Source organism: Leptonychotes weddellii, chromosome 2 (assembly GCF_054177405.1).
Source record: "Leptonychotes weddellii isolate Sample4059 chromosome 2, ASM5417740v2, whole genome shotgun sequence".
In the NCBI taxonomy this organism is placed as follows: domain Eukaryota; kingdom Metazoa; phylum Chordata; class Mammalia; order Carnivora; family Phocidae; genus Leptonychotes; species Leptonychotes weddellii.
The window spans coordinates 141,356,772-141,371,864 of NC_138370.1; the positions used below are offsets into that span (position 1 = coordinate 141,356,772).

The window sequence follows — 15,093 nt, forward strand, 5'->3', positions numbered from 1 at the left end:
GACAAAAAAGTAAAAAATACTTTAAAACTACCTTAAGTGGTTTGTGAAGCAAAATCCCAAGAAGAGAAGAAAGAATTCACAAATCAGTTCTGAAACCAAACACAAATACTTTTTATTTATGGGATATCATTTTACATCAATTCCATTAAAACCTAACACCAGTTTGCTGCACTCAAGTTAGGTGGCCTAACAGGGTTTTAGTTAAGCTGGAGTCACGGGACTTGCACATGTCTATGGGTGGAATGCAGCTACTGACGACAAGAAGCGTTCACAGTTACAGGTTGGCTGTTGTCCATTTAACAGTAACCCTCAGGGGAAAAGATCTTATGATAAAAAGCAACCCACGTTTTGGTCTCATTTACAGACACCCAACATTTAGCTGGTCAATGAATTCTATACATTTATTATACAACATATGAAAGAATAAAAGATAAGGCTTACAGAGGTATTTTAGCAGTTGTAAGAATAAAAACCAAGGGCACAAACTAACTTGGAAAGCTTTCTGTATAAACTTCAAAAGCACTGTTAAAATGGAGACGGAGAGGCAACAGATGTGTGTTGTTACAGGAGAAGCTAGAGGTTTGTCTAGTCAGATTTGTGAAAACTTAATTTGGAGTTCATGCTTCGAAAAAGCTGCATGTAACATTACAGTGGGTGTTTACGGCAAATCAAATCACGAAATTTGACCTACCAGTAAACACCAAAATGTTGTATTCCATGATGACACAGTATTTGCGATGTGTAGTTCAAGACACAGTGGGAAGACAGAAAGGGTGTAGACAGGTAAGAAAGAAAAACCAGAGGAAGGCACCCTAATTTCTTTAACATTAGCCAGTAAGTGTCTGATGACTGCTCAATTTTATGTAACTTAGGGACATTTTTAAGAGAAAAGTATCTTATTACTCGTTTGGCCCCTTTTCCTCTCCCTAAAAATAACTGCATAAAATCAAGAACCAAGGGCAAGCACTCCACAGTCATGGAGGTTTATTTTTCCAGGGAGCTCAAAAATTATTTGGAGTCTTCTAAATATACAAGATTACCATCACTTTGGAATATTCACTTTCCATATTCTAGATCACGAATAGGTTTTCCTTGGGTTTTTCCCCTTATCATCAAAATGTTCACTGTGGCTGAAATGTAACATCTCCCTGTAACAATCCCTTTATGTTACGATTAACTGTGCTTAGTGTTTCAAAACATTCTCCAGTTCCTAACCATAACTTTTAAAATAATTTCACCTATGATTTATATTTGTTTAAACAAAACTAGAGTTGATCGAATCTAAGAACTGTTGCCCTTAAAGTGTGATTTTTTCTTTTTTAACTTTACGGGATACTTCTGAAAACGAATCAAGTTCTTCACAAATGCACACCTGCCTCTGGCCCATCGCCACTGGAATACCAGGCACCTGTTGGGATGGAACCCCTTGCAACACATCGGTCCCAAGAGCTGTGCTTGCCATCAACATCTTCTATTCTCTTCGGGTATTAACTTGTGCAAACTGGTATGAAGTTGTAAGGTAGAGGCGAGTCTACCATTCCTAAGCAAGGAATGATTAAGTCTGCTTAATCACTACAGAGTTTTTCACACTTCTGGTTTATTTCACAGCAAACCAAACCTTTCTGTTTGGTAGAAAAAGGAAGTGATTTCATTCTACCATATCATGATTTTGTATATGCACACACACCGTATATACATACAAAATTTCTGTCTTTGGTGGTTCAGTTAGGGAAAAAATAATATGAAAATCTGAACACTGTTTGCAAAGAAACTGTGAAATAGTGGTCAGGAGTAGCATTGTCTGTGTGCTTTACTCATTTAATGCCATTTAAAGGTTCACATTTAGTCCAAAAGATTTTTTGGCCAGATTTTGCAATAACCCAAACCTCTTCCAATCATTATTCCATCATGGATCTTGCTCATACACTGCAGCATTCACCTGTTCAAATGCACCATTAGCTTTTTACTCGGTTTAAATCACTAGACTTTTATGTTTTCACAAAACTTTAGGGATTAAATTAGTCATTCAATAGCACCAGATAGTTGAGGGGAAAACATGTTACTTATACATTTCCTCAAGAAGGGTAAGGCAAGGAAAAAAAAAAAAGACATAAAATACAAACCTAAAAATACCATCCTGTTTACTCTTGTTTCCTCATCCACATAAATAATGGCTATCACCTTTCTGTACAAATTACTTAGGTAATGAATGACGAGTGGCCCCTCCAGGAAAGGTCCTACTGTGTGACAAAGTGAGCTCAATGCTGGTGGTTTCATGTCCACTGCCTGCAATGGACATTCTGCCAGGAAAAGCCTAGCATGAAAGAAAGAAAACAAAACAAAACAAAACACCTCTCACTTATAGTATAGTTCTTTTTCCAAAAAACTAGAAGATTAGACACCACAAAAGCTTAACTAAAAATCCAAACCACACCTAAAAGTGCTCTGCGGTTACAAATTGCCAGCGAACCATTAGGTTTCCACAGAGGAGGCAAAAATCAATGTTACTTAGAATGGCACGGGAAGCATCAGCAGACCCAACACTGACCAGGAGAAGGCAAAAGGGGGGGGAAAAAAAAAACAACCGTAAAGGAAGTTTACGAGTTTCAAACTCATTTTAAAAAGGTGCAATTTTAATTTGTTCATTTGTACCTATATTCAAACTACTACGGCTTTAACATCAGAGAATAAAAACCTACACCTTGCGTGGTGGAAATGATTTGTGGCAAGGTACATGTCTGGATGTTCAAATAATTGTACCTTTCATCATTTAAAAACACTCTTATTTAAGTAAACCAAATTATATTTGGCATACGCCTCTGAAAAGTTCTGATTCCCACCTCCTTCCAAAAGTTGGCCTCTTAAAACAATGAGGTTAATTCTGGCAACATTCGCTTATGGTAACAGTTGTTCTCTCTTGTGTTCTGAAATGCTACGTTGGAGACCCAATAAAGTATAACTGGTTCATCTGAAAAAAGGGACTAGAAATATGCCACAAAAATTATTTTTACAATACAGTTTTGCAGAAATAATCTCTAGGTGAAGCTTTTTCTTTTTATACACATATACAAAATTTAAACAGCAATATACACATCATCACAGTGAGGACGTTGGCGAATTCACCAATCTGTAGTGTAAATACAAACTGCGAAGCAGCCTTCCAAGAGAACAATGCTACACAGCAAGCAGAGCTGGCCCATTCAACAGCAAACACCACGACGTCCCTGCAAGGGGAGACAGTGCAAGAAAAGCAGCATGCGCTTCGATACAAACAGCAATTTATGGCTAATGGTTGACATATCTGTGGTAACAGTGACTCTCTCGCTGCTATGCATAAAGTCCTAGGACATCTGTTTGTCTTTATACCACTCCACAAACTCGTCCAACAAAACTGGCCCTGCAGAGAAACGGAAAACAAAGCGGCTAAGACTCTTGCCAGTGAGGACGGTGTGCGCATGGACGGCGTCGGGCGGGGGCGGGGCGGGGCGGGGCTGGGGGCGGGGCTAGGGCGGAGCGGGGCTGGGGTGTGTGTGCGAGAGCGCCCAGCGCCGGTACTTACACGCTCCATCTTCGTCGTAGTTGCTGAGGTCAAGGTTAATTGTCCTGCTAAACTCTAGCACATTGCACCACTGGTCTTTGTTAATAACTTTATATTTTGATTGCTGATGGAGGGAAAAGTAATATGAATTACTGACACTTACAATTAACAAATGGCACGGTTTCAACTGCTGTATGAATCAACTTAATAAAGTTCATGAAGGTTAACTCTTTCCATCTGAGGTATGTTAAGCACCAATCTAGGAGAAGGATGAGAGAGAGCAAGAGTAGAACTTAAGATGACAATTTCCATTAGAAAAATATTATGAGGGCTCAACACAAAATGACAAGCACATCAAAGAAACATGATTTTTATCCCTAGAAGTGAAATTTCTAGACTGCAAAAGCCCTTTTATTAAAAAAAAGAGAGAGAGAGAGATAATTAACCTACTTCATAGAGATCCTGCAAGAATTAAAAGAGGTAATTTATGTAAAGTACTTCATTCAGTGCTTGGCAGAAAGCAGGTGCTAAATAAAGAGTAGCTCCCATTAATAATCCCTGCCCTGATCAGCATGCTCACTGTCAAGTACACACAACAAGGAGTTACTCTCCAGGAACTTACTAAGGGCTACCAGCGGTCTCAGAACTAGGTGCTCTAGCCGTTGAAGAAAGTTACTCTTCTAATCCTACTGATCATAAAAGTAATAAATTAGAAGACCCATGAAGTAGTTTTCCTATTCCTCTCAGACAAGAAATATGCCATAGGTATTTTTTTTAAAGTACACAATTCCTGTATAAAAACTGAAAAATAAAGCCCAGATTCAACAGTTTTTAAATCCTACCCACTAAAAATCAGGAACACTGGGAAACAATACGAGTACGTAGAAAGCAGAGAGAGCTGAGCCCATGGTTTTGAGGACGCAAACACAAGAGAAGCTCAAATGAAAGGTTCCTGTGTCCTTTGAAAAGAAAAAAGCAAACTAATGTAAAAGACAGAATAAAGCACAGACTACAAGTTTAACTTTCGAAGCAACTCAAAGCAAACATCAGTCATGGAAACAGTTGAAGATGCTCCTGGAATCGTGCAAAGTCAGACTTGCTTGTGGCAAGGCCTTTCAGCTAAAAAACTCCTTGCACTGGGGGCTCAAATTCTGCTCCACTCTGAGAACAAGGACCTATTTCTACTCGTTTTCCAAAGAAAGCTAACATTTCATGGGATGGCCAGAGAAATGAGAACAGATCATTTGTAGACACGGACTGTCACGTCAACAAACGCTTCTTATAAGTAAAACTAGTTTTTAGACCCGTCTTGAGGAGTCCTGGTTAGTAACGTTAAAAGCAATTTTTAGTAACAGTCCTCAAAGAATCAGATCAGCTGAAAGTTTTTCTGGACCACTGCATAAAGTGAATTCTAAGAAAGATTATGACAAGAGTGAAGCTGGAGTCAGGGTAGGGCCCAAGCTTTTCTCAAAGACCCAGGACCCTCACTCATCCTTTAGGCAAAGGGCACTTTTTAAGGGGTTTGGGTCTGCAGGGCAAGAAGGATGCCATCTATGACCAACCCAGGAGCTCAAACTTACATCTCAGATACTTCCAGGTCCTACAGTATCACACGGCATCAAAACCAGCTCCTGATAACCAGCAGCTCAAAATGTTTGATCATTAATACTTACAGCAAACAAACCACAGTGGAGTCAAGCGCTGGATTTTTTTCTAATGCAAACATAAAACAGAAACTGAGGGAGAGGCTGCAGGTGTGCCTACCACCTGGATTGACCTAGGTGCCCATATTCTTGGGGATAAGAGTAGATAACAATACAGGACAAACTTCTTTTAATAAGAAGGCAGATGGCTGTTTTTTAACCTTTGCTTCATAAAAGTGGAAATTCACCTATAGCCACACAAAAAAGTGAATCTTGTTTTACTACTGTTATACAGAGCAGGAAATCCTAACGGAGGTCAAGTTTTTCCACTGGGGCAAGAGAGCGGAAAGGACAGAGCCGTGGCTGTCTCGGGTGCACCCACACGGGAAGTGATGCGGCACGTACACCCCCCCCACCCAGACACACCCAGAGAAAACGGGGAACTGCTCACGGACAGTGATTACGTCACCATCACTCCTACAGGCAGAAAAGTACAACAAACAGAAAATTATGTGAAATGGTTAAATAAAGTATACTTGGTAGTTCTAAGCAAGCAAACATACATTCCATAAAATAACAATTTGGTACCTCTAAGAATTGGTGAAAAACTGGAAAAAGGGGCCAGATTTTTCCTAATAACAGTCCCAACATGCACTTGGCAGTGTTTATGTCTAGGCTGCGCTGGTCCTTTTCCTGTTTAACAAACAAAAACAAGGATGAGCCAGATGCCCCCAAATAATAAATTCCAATAATCCAAATTTCTATTTCACTTCAACACAAAATTAGTAAACAGCTCATTTATCATACACCATAAAAGTAAAAACCCTGAACCAAGCCTGAGGTGAGGGGAGGGGAGGCGGTCAGACACAACGGAGGGCTTAATAGGTTCGGTGCTATATCAATTTACCGTGGGAAAGATTTACGTCAACTGAGGATCGCCCTAATGCAGAATCGATTAGTTATGTAGTCATGTATCTATGATTATTTCTTTTCTTTTTTTTTTTTTGATTATTTCATGGGATAAAGAAAAATCTACAACTCAGTCACTTGCTGTGACATTTATAATTATCCAAATCATAATTATTGACCCCAAAGCCCGTAACTTAACTAAATGGAATTTAAAGGTTTCAATTTCCATGCTTAAGAATCAGGTTTCCTTAAGAAAAATCATTTTTTCCAACAATTTTATTTCAATGGTAAGTGTTTTTCTTGAACCTAAAAATGTTGGAATTAAATTCAACTCTTAATAAATGCTGGGGCTCTGGAGATTCTGAGAGGATAAATTCATCCACCCACTGAGGGGAAAACAGTCTAACCTACTGCAGTCCTCCTTACCTTGGATTTATTAGATGTGGAATCTCTTAGCAGAATACCCCTGACTAGTAGCCAAGTGAAAGACAACATTTTATAAGGAAACCAGAAAAGCAATATTACATAAACCTGAATATGGGCAGATTAAGTTCAAATTCACTTATATTTGCCATTAAGGATCCTACTTTCTCGTTCTCACCTTTCATACAAGTTTCCACTCCAGAACTACAAGCAGGCTGTCTCTAGGTAAAGGGGCAGAGGACCTAGGACCACAAGCAGTAACCTCACATATCCAAAGCTAGTCTCCTTGTGGTGTTTTAACTACAGTGGGAATGTGCAGAAGTACTTTTCGACAAAGGGAGCGAGTGCCTGGCTATCCCACTTGGGGCGGAATCTCCACGTTCGTCACATTAAGGGATGATGCCGTGACCACCGCGGTCGGCCACGTACGCAGCCACACGTTACCTCAAGGACTCTAATGCTGAAGTGCTCTTTAGTACACACAGAATTTCTGGCCATGACACTGGATTTAAAAGTGAAGGACTTGAACAATACAGCAAATGTGAGGGCCTCACTCAACAACAGCAAACAAAGTAGATGCAGATACAGGAAGATGTGCAACAGGTCTGTCTTTTGGTCCCAGTCGTAAAGCGTTAACGACCGTTTGCCAACAGACCAGGTCAGATGGCTCCAAGTCACCCCTCTCCATTACAGGCCACACAACTGAGTCTGATGATGGTGGAGGCCCAATTCCACAGTCCAATGCAAACAGGTGGGACCTCCTTTCCACGGCGTTCTCTGCCTGTCTCCTGGCCATGCACACGGTCTTGCTCAGGGCGCAGGACTCACTCCCAGGGAGCGGAGGACAGTAGAAAAGGTGCTCCCGAGATTGCCCACCTTTTGCCAACCACCTCATTGGTCTGTTGCATTTCAGGGGCTCAGACTTGGGTGAGGCACCGTGCAAGCAAAGGGAAAACTTCCTCGTACCCTGTAACACAGGTGTGGCACACAGCAACAGCACACCACACTATAAAGCAATCCACAAATAAATAAATAAATTAAATAACGAGTAAACTGTTGAAAACACACGCGGCACCACAGGACTGGGCCCAAAGTTCATTGGTTGAACAACCGCTCACGTAGCACAGGGCTGACGCCACCAGCATCCTGCGAAAACTTTCCCTCTGGCGAGTTTGTGCTCATTCCCTACACCTGAAGTCGCTAGTCTGGCCTTGATTACAGTCGTGCCTTCTTCCAACCTCAATGCCTCTGTCCCCATCACAATGGACATACACTAAGGTGACAAAAAAAAAAAAAAGATACAAAGGACCTGGACAGACTCTTTGCAACAATAGAATCATCTGACAAACTGATGATCATGAAGGATTTCAATGCATGTGTTTGGCAGTGATGCCAAAACATGGAGGGAAGGCATCAGACTCACAGGACCGGAAGCTGAACCGCACTCACTGACTCCTGCTCTGCAAGGGTGCTAGCCGGCAGCTCGCAATCACTAACACCATCTTCTGCCTAGCAAATAAGAGAAAGACATTACGGATGCACTCACAGTCCCAACAGTGCCATCTCGCGGGTAACCAACATTGCCGGTGTGGGGACAGGACTAAGTGCAAATGACCGTGCCTGGAAACGCTCAAAATTCCTGGGAACAGCACAGTTGAGAGTTCCCACAGCACACATCTCCTAAACAGCGAAACTGGAGACACGCCCAGGGAGTTCTCGGACAATGATCCTAATGGCAGGCTCTGCAAAAGGGTTCCCCATCAAAAGTGAAATGAATCTTCTAGGATGCTCTGAGGCAGCCATCAACATCATGGGCAGTTAAAAAAAAAAAAAAAAATCACCTTAACAAATTCAAGGAGTACAGCAAAGACGTACAGAAGCTCCTTGAAAGAAATTAAATAGTACGCTGTCAACACCGACCCTATGACCCTCTGCTCCTGGACCACCAAGGAGCAAAGGACCGATTTCTGCATCTCAAGGTCAGAATCTAAGCACAAAGTCCCTTGAGGCAGACTGTCAAGAGTCAATCAGCACCCCCCCCCCCCCCGAAGGCCCATCAAGGTTAAAGAAGAAATGAAACTTCCCTTCCTGCCTACTCCTGACCTGCCCCAGGATGTGGAGGTATGTATTTCACGCACTTTCATTTTCTAGGATAACAACTTAAAAAAACAAGTTTATTTTTCAAGTAATAATAGGAACTGAACAGGTTCTATACACCAAAGATACACTAACTCCCTACAATACACAACTAGATTCTGCCTTGCTGTCTTCCTTAAACACAGAGGATAAAAGAGCAGTTACAGATGAATCAGGCCTCTTAGTGGGGCAGCTGTAAAACCAAAGGAATGTACTCTGAAGATTTGAGGAAGTTATGTGTTGTATATGGAATAAATGCATTCCTCAAGCTAAAGTCTAGCAACAGCTAATGCAGAAAGTGATGAAGTTTTATTAAAGTCTGATCTAAAGTTCTAGTATCTAATTATCTATCTATCTATCTAAAATACCTTTGTTTATGTAAGACTGTTCCCGTGTAAGTCTTCTTGTAAAATGTGAAAATTAAGCATTTTTTTCTTAAATGGCTCAAATGACTTAACAATAACAGAAACAAAGCAATTTAAATATGTAAATATGGTATTACAAAATGTATCTTTCAACACATAGGTATCCAGATATGTTGTATCAGAGGTCCCCAACTGTTCCAGATGATCTATTTCCAATTTTCACAAAGTGTTAATAGCTTAAAACTTGTATGTGAAAAGAGGAACCCTGAATTATTAAAATTCTAAGAAGAAAACCTTCAAAAAATCCCTAATATTTTTTTTTTAAAGATTTTATTTATTTGAGAGAGAATGAGAGAGAGAGAGAGAGCACATGAGAGGGGGGAGGGTCAGAGGGAGAAGCAGACTCCCTGCCGAGCAGGGAGCCCGATGTGGGACTCGATCCCGGGACTCCAGGATCATGACCTGAGCCGAAGGCAGTCGCTTAACCAACTGAGCCACCCAGGCGCCCCAAAATCCCTAATATTTTTAAGAGAGACTACATGAACTCAAGAAACAATATATGTAACCACAATTCACAAACATAAATGGCCAAATCAGAAGTTGGTATATGAAATCAAAAGGCCTAAACTGAAGACCTATGATACACGTCCTGCAATTCTTATTTGACACCACAGGGATTACAAAAAATAAAGAGAAAATGCAGTCCTCCTTAACACAGCTACCTAAGAAAACAAATGCAAGGTAAAGATAGCGCTAAAGAACTCGAATTTTAATACGGTTCAGTTTATAAAACTGAAAATACAATAAATTAGTTTTTTGAGTGGGAGTCAGTTTCTTTAAATGCACATTAAAAACAAGCAAAAAGTCAAAAAACCCAAGAGTGCCCTCCCATTGGGAAAAATGAAATAATTTTGCTCTTAGAACTTACCCAGCATTCATTTATAGATAACAATGTTTGCAAGACAATTATTTAATTAAGCTAAACTACTGACACTTCCTTTAAAATAAAAGAAAAAATCTGCCAACATGCAGTCTTTCCTTGTCATTTTATTTGGCAGAGATTCTATTACTGTAAGCACTACTCTTGGAAAACAAGTCATTATTTGAAACTTGAGGTTTGCAGACTACTTAAATAATGTCAATGTAGAATAATTCAACAACTACTCCTAATTCTATGGGTAACTTTTATGGAGAAACTTCATCTGCACCAAAAATTATTTAAGGTGCCTTAAACTCACTTAATACAACAACTCTGTCAGGACAGGCATTATTATAACCCCCACTTTATAAATAAGGAAACTGAGGCATGGGGAGCTAAATGACAGTCATCAAGTGGTAGAGCTGGGACTTGAACCAGGTAGTCAAGCCCAAGCCTGAGCTCTTCACTGAGTCCCACAGGACTTCCCTGAGAACGAACGAGGGGAGAGAAGCCCAAATACGCAGAGGCACAGAAGTCCAATTAGCCTTACGAAGAGCTGCTCAGCAAACGTGTGTGACCCAACCACCAAAGAGTAATCTTAAAGATAACACGGACAAGATGTTCAGGGTAACGGACCTGGGGTTAGCGGACTACCCATTCTTCCTACTTTTGTCCTGGCCCAGGACCACCTTCTGTTTTCTTCCTAATTCACAAAACAGGAGAAAAAAAGTGGAGGGAGGGTGGGTGGGTGTGTGTTGGGGGGGGGGGGGGCGGCGTGCGGAGAGGGAAACTAGACAGTTCTGAGAAGCAGACGCGGCTCCAATGATGGCAACAGACCCTCACAGGTTAGAGTCAGGCCCAATTCTCTGCCCACATGGGTTGCTGAACAAGGCCTGGAAAATTTTCCTTAGATCCTACGAGGAACACTCATCGTCATTTCTGGTTTGCATGGAAATGACTCAGCGGCTGTTTCACTTAGAGGAAGACGACACAGGAGCTTTAGGCCGGGTGCCCCCTGCCACCGTCCTGAGCCACCTCCTCAGGAGCCGGCCCAGAGGCGCTGGTGTCCCCGCCCGCGGGGAGCACCCTGCCGCCCACTCACCCCGCGACAGCGCCTCCCAGGAAGACGAGCGCGGGCTCTCCTGCCTCCATGGAACCCTCCGTGACAAATTCTCCAAGCTGGACTTCGAGGGGTGCGAGGGCAAGGACTCCCGCCAGAGAACTGGCCTCACCGGGAAGGCCTCCCTGCTCTCCAGCTGGTGGCTCCTCCCGCCTCCCCTTCCCGCCCCTCCCCGGCACTCTAGGCGGCCCCCCACGGCCACAGCCTCCTCACCCACTCTGTCGCCGCTCCTCCCCGCGCCCCTCCGCAGCGCCCTCCTCAGCCCGACTTCTGTCCTCAAAACTCCCGAGAGTCCACCGGCTCTGGGGCCTCAGCGCGCTACCCGCCTCTGCCACACGGAACAGAGAAACATCAGACCTAACGTATTTAATAACTATCCCCAGATCAACAAAAATTACTGTAGTTAGTCTTTTACCTCAGTCCATTTGTCCAATCTTATTCTCGCTAGGTCCTTTTCAAAAAAGGAATGAAGAAAAAATGGCTGTTTTATTTTAAATGAGTCCATACAACCATTCTTGTTTATATGATAATATTTACACTGGGGGGAAAAAACCTCTCTGCATAACTTGTATGAAAGAACTGGCCATTTCCGCCCCTGAATGTGTGTCCCACCGTCTTCCTCTACCAAGAGGCCACAAGATGGTGACAGTTTCTCATCTAAAACTAATGATGTAATGTATGGGGATTAACATAAGAATAAAAAAAAAAAAGTAAAAAAAAAGATGGTGACAGTTTCAAGGTAGGGAAGGCAGTGTGGCTCTGTGAGAGCCCCGTGTTGTCCTCGTGCTGTCCCCTCCTCTCTGGCTCTCAGTCCCATCATCTGCATAATGACAACACTGGACCAAGGGGTCTCCTACGGCTTCTTTCAGCTCTAAAGTTTCACAATTCTCTGACTGATCCATAAGACTATAAATAAGTTCAAGTCAGAATGAAATTAGGAGAAAAATAATATAACTTTATAGCCAACCACTATTTTTAATTGGCTACAAGTCCTGAAAGTGAGGGAAAAAACAATCACACCCACATAGAGGGCTATATAATCTTGGTGGAGAGATGTCAAAGAGGTCACCTTATCATTTTCTGGTACTGTATCATAATTTCTTTCCTCATATATTAAAATATAATTGAAAGTATTTAACATACGCCACTGTTATTTACAATAGGGAATATTTAGGATGTTAAAACTACAAGAAAGCTTAATTTCTATTAAAAGTTTGATTTTAAAAGGTCTGCTGTGTTAATTATATGTTGTTACCTCTAGGAGTCCTTTTTTAGTAGGGAAAAAATAAATAGTAGAGGGGAAAAAAGAGGAGATAGAGTTCTGCTGCCAACCAAGATAGAGTTAGAGAAATCAGATTTCCCCTCTGAAAAACCAGAAAACTGGACCAATTATCTGAAATGATGGCTGTCACACACTAGACAACAGGCAACACAGGACCATGACCGCTGAGAAAAAGGAGACAGGACAGAAGCCCTAGGGTGATCCCAGCTCACTGTTCAGAGGCAGGTTCCAAGCCAGAGCACAGGAGGGAGAACCCAAACCGAGCCCAGTGGTCTTGCTGAGTTGGAAAGGACAGAGGCTGTAGTTCAAGGAGGCAAAGGTGACTATAATTTGTGGGACAAAATACCAGCAAGGGGGGAGCTACACAGAGAGATATCTGGAAATCCACAAAGTGACTCCCTAGTCATTGGCCAAGGACTTATCTGTGTTAAGTGTGAGAGGAGACAGAGTCCAGGGAGGGCACCACTCACTGCAAAGGAGTTAGCAGAAATTCCCAGACCTCCCACAGGGCTGGGGAAGACCCTGTGCTCCCACCGGCTACAGTAGAAAGACCTAATATACATGGCCTTAGGTAGAATCCTCAAAAGAGTCTTACAAGTGGTGCTGAATCATCCCAAAACTGAAGGCTGCTCCAGACCAGTCCTTTCAAAGGATCAATCTGGTTCCAAGTAACTATAACTATACACCAGGAAAATGTATAAATTGAACCTTATTTAAAGGCATACAACAAAACCCAGGAACCAACAACATCCAGCATCCAATCAAAAAACGAAAATACAAAAACTAGGAATGCAAAGAACCTGTAAAATATGACCCACAATCAAGATAAAAATTAAGGAATAGAAAGAGACCCAAAAATGACAGATGTGATGGTACCAGAAGACAAAGTTGTTAAAACACCTGTCATAAACATGTTCTAGACGTTCAAGAAGGTAGAAGAAGACATTATCACATAACAAGGAGAGAAACGGATATAAAAAAGGCTCAAATGGAACGTCTACAGCTGAAAAATACAGTACCTAAATGAAAAAAATACTGGCTAGGATTAACAGCAGAATTAGACACTGCAGAAGAAAAGATTAATACCAGCAGACATAGTAAGAAATATTACAAAGGGTAAGGGGAGGACCCCAAAACTGAACATGGAATCACCGGCTTGTGGGCCAATACCAAGCATCTAACATAGATATAACTGCAGTCCCAGAAAGACAGTAAGGGAGAACAGCAAAAACACTGAAGAAATAACAGCTGACAAATTTCCCAACTTAATACAACCTATAAGTCCACACATTCAAAAAACTGAACAAACCCGAACCAGAATAAACGTAAGGAAAATTATGCCAAGGTGTATCATAATCAACTTGCCAAAAAGGAGTGAAAAAGAATAAAAGCAGCTAGAAAACAAGACACTATGTTCAAAGGAAAAATGAACAACATCAGACTTATCATCAGAAACTATGTAAGACAGAAGGGAAAGAAATCATTAAAGAATAGTAATAGTCAATCTATAATCTTTTATCCAGAGAACCACCTTCTAAATTGAAGGCAAATTAAAAGCTTAGAGAACTCATTGCCAGAAAATCTATACTATGAGAAATGTTAAAGGGAATTTTTTAGGCAGAAGGCAAACGATACCAGGAAGAAATGTGGATCTACGCAAAAGAACTAAAGAGCACAACAGTGGTTTATAAAAGATATTTTTGACTAGTTAAAAAAAATGATAACAATGTATGCTATGGTCCGATGTTTGTGGCGCCCCCGGAATTCATATGTTGAAATCCTACCCGCCACGGTGATGGGCATTAGGAGGTGCGGCCTTTGGGAGGTGGTTAGGTCATGAGGCTGCAGATTAGTGCCCTTATAAAAGGAGACCCCAGAGAGCTCTCTCTTCCCTTCTGCCACGTGAGGTTACAGCAGAGAGCCATCCAAGGATCAGGCTTCAGGCAATCACCAGACACCCAACCTGCTGACACCTTGATCCTGGACTGCAAGACACAGACTTCTGTTACTTATAAGCTGCTTAGTCTCTGGCATCTGTTACAGCAGCCTGAATAGACTAAGACAATATACTGTGAGATTCGCAGTCTATGTGTAAGTAAAATGCACCACAGCAGCAGCGGAGTATGGGAAGGCAACATGAAAGTCTACTGTCGTAAAGGTTCTTGCATTATACACGAAGTGGTATAATATTATTTGTAGACTGTGAAAATTTAAAGATGCATACGTAAAGCCTAGAGCAACCACAAGAAAAATGAAACAGAGAGGCAGCTATTAGGGCAATAGTGGAATGGAATGATTAAAATGGAATCATTTAAAAAAATACCTCAATCCAAGGAAGTCATGATAAAAGGGAAAAAGGAACAAAACAGATGAGACAACTAGGGAAAAAAAATACTATAGGAGATGTAAATTTAACCATACCGATAATTACACTAAATATACATGGTTTAAGTATCTCAAGACAGATACTGTCAGTCAGACTGTCTATATGTTATCTATAGGAAACTATATCCTACCTGTAAGAAACCCACTTTAAATATAAAGACACGAATGGGTTTAAAGTAAAAGGGTGGAAAAAGACAGATCATGTAGACTTTAATCAAAAGAAAGCAGGAATGGCTATATTTGTATCAAAGTAAATTTCAGAACAAGGAATATTACCAGAGATAAAGAGACATTTCATGATGCTAAAGGGTCAATTCTTTAGAAGGATGTAACAATCTGAACTGTATCTAAACCTAGTATCTGCACTTCAGAA

At 41.3% G+C, this 15,093-nt stretch overlaps 1 protein-coding gene across 6 annotated transcripts in view; it reads right to left on the reverse strand.

Annotated features, from left to right (window-relative positions):
- Nucleotides 1-87: 87 nt before the first annotated feature.
- Nucleotides 88-15,093, reverse strand: part of DCUN1D4 (defective in cullin neddylation 1 domain containing 4) — a 66,472-nt gene continuing 51,466 nt past the window's right edge. For 4 of the 6 annotated variants that reach the window (XM_031034459.2, XM_081812397.1, XM_081812398.1 and 1 more), the window contains 3 exons: nt 5,770-5,874; nt 3,560-3,662; nt 88-3,397 (listed from right to left, as the gene is read on the reverse strand). In XM_031034459.2, coding sequence (XP_030890319.1) covers nt 3,342-3,397; nt 3,560-3,662; nt 5,770-5,874 — 264 coding nt within the window. In that variant the 3' untranslated portion in view covers nt 88-3,341. Of the gene's footprint in view, nt 3,398-3,559; nt 3,663-5,769; nt 5,875-6,957; nt 8,023-15,093 lie in introns of those variants that run through there. The other 2 variants (XM_031034460.2, XR_014143032.1) reach the window with 2 other exon arrangements.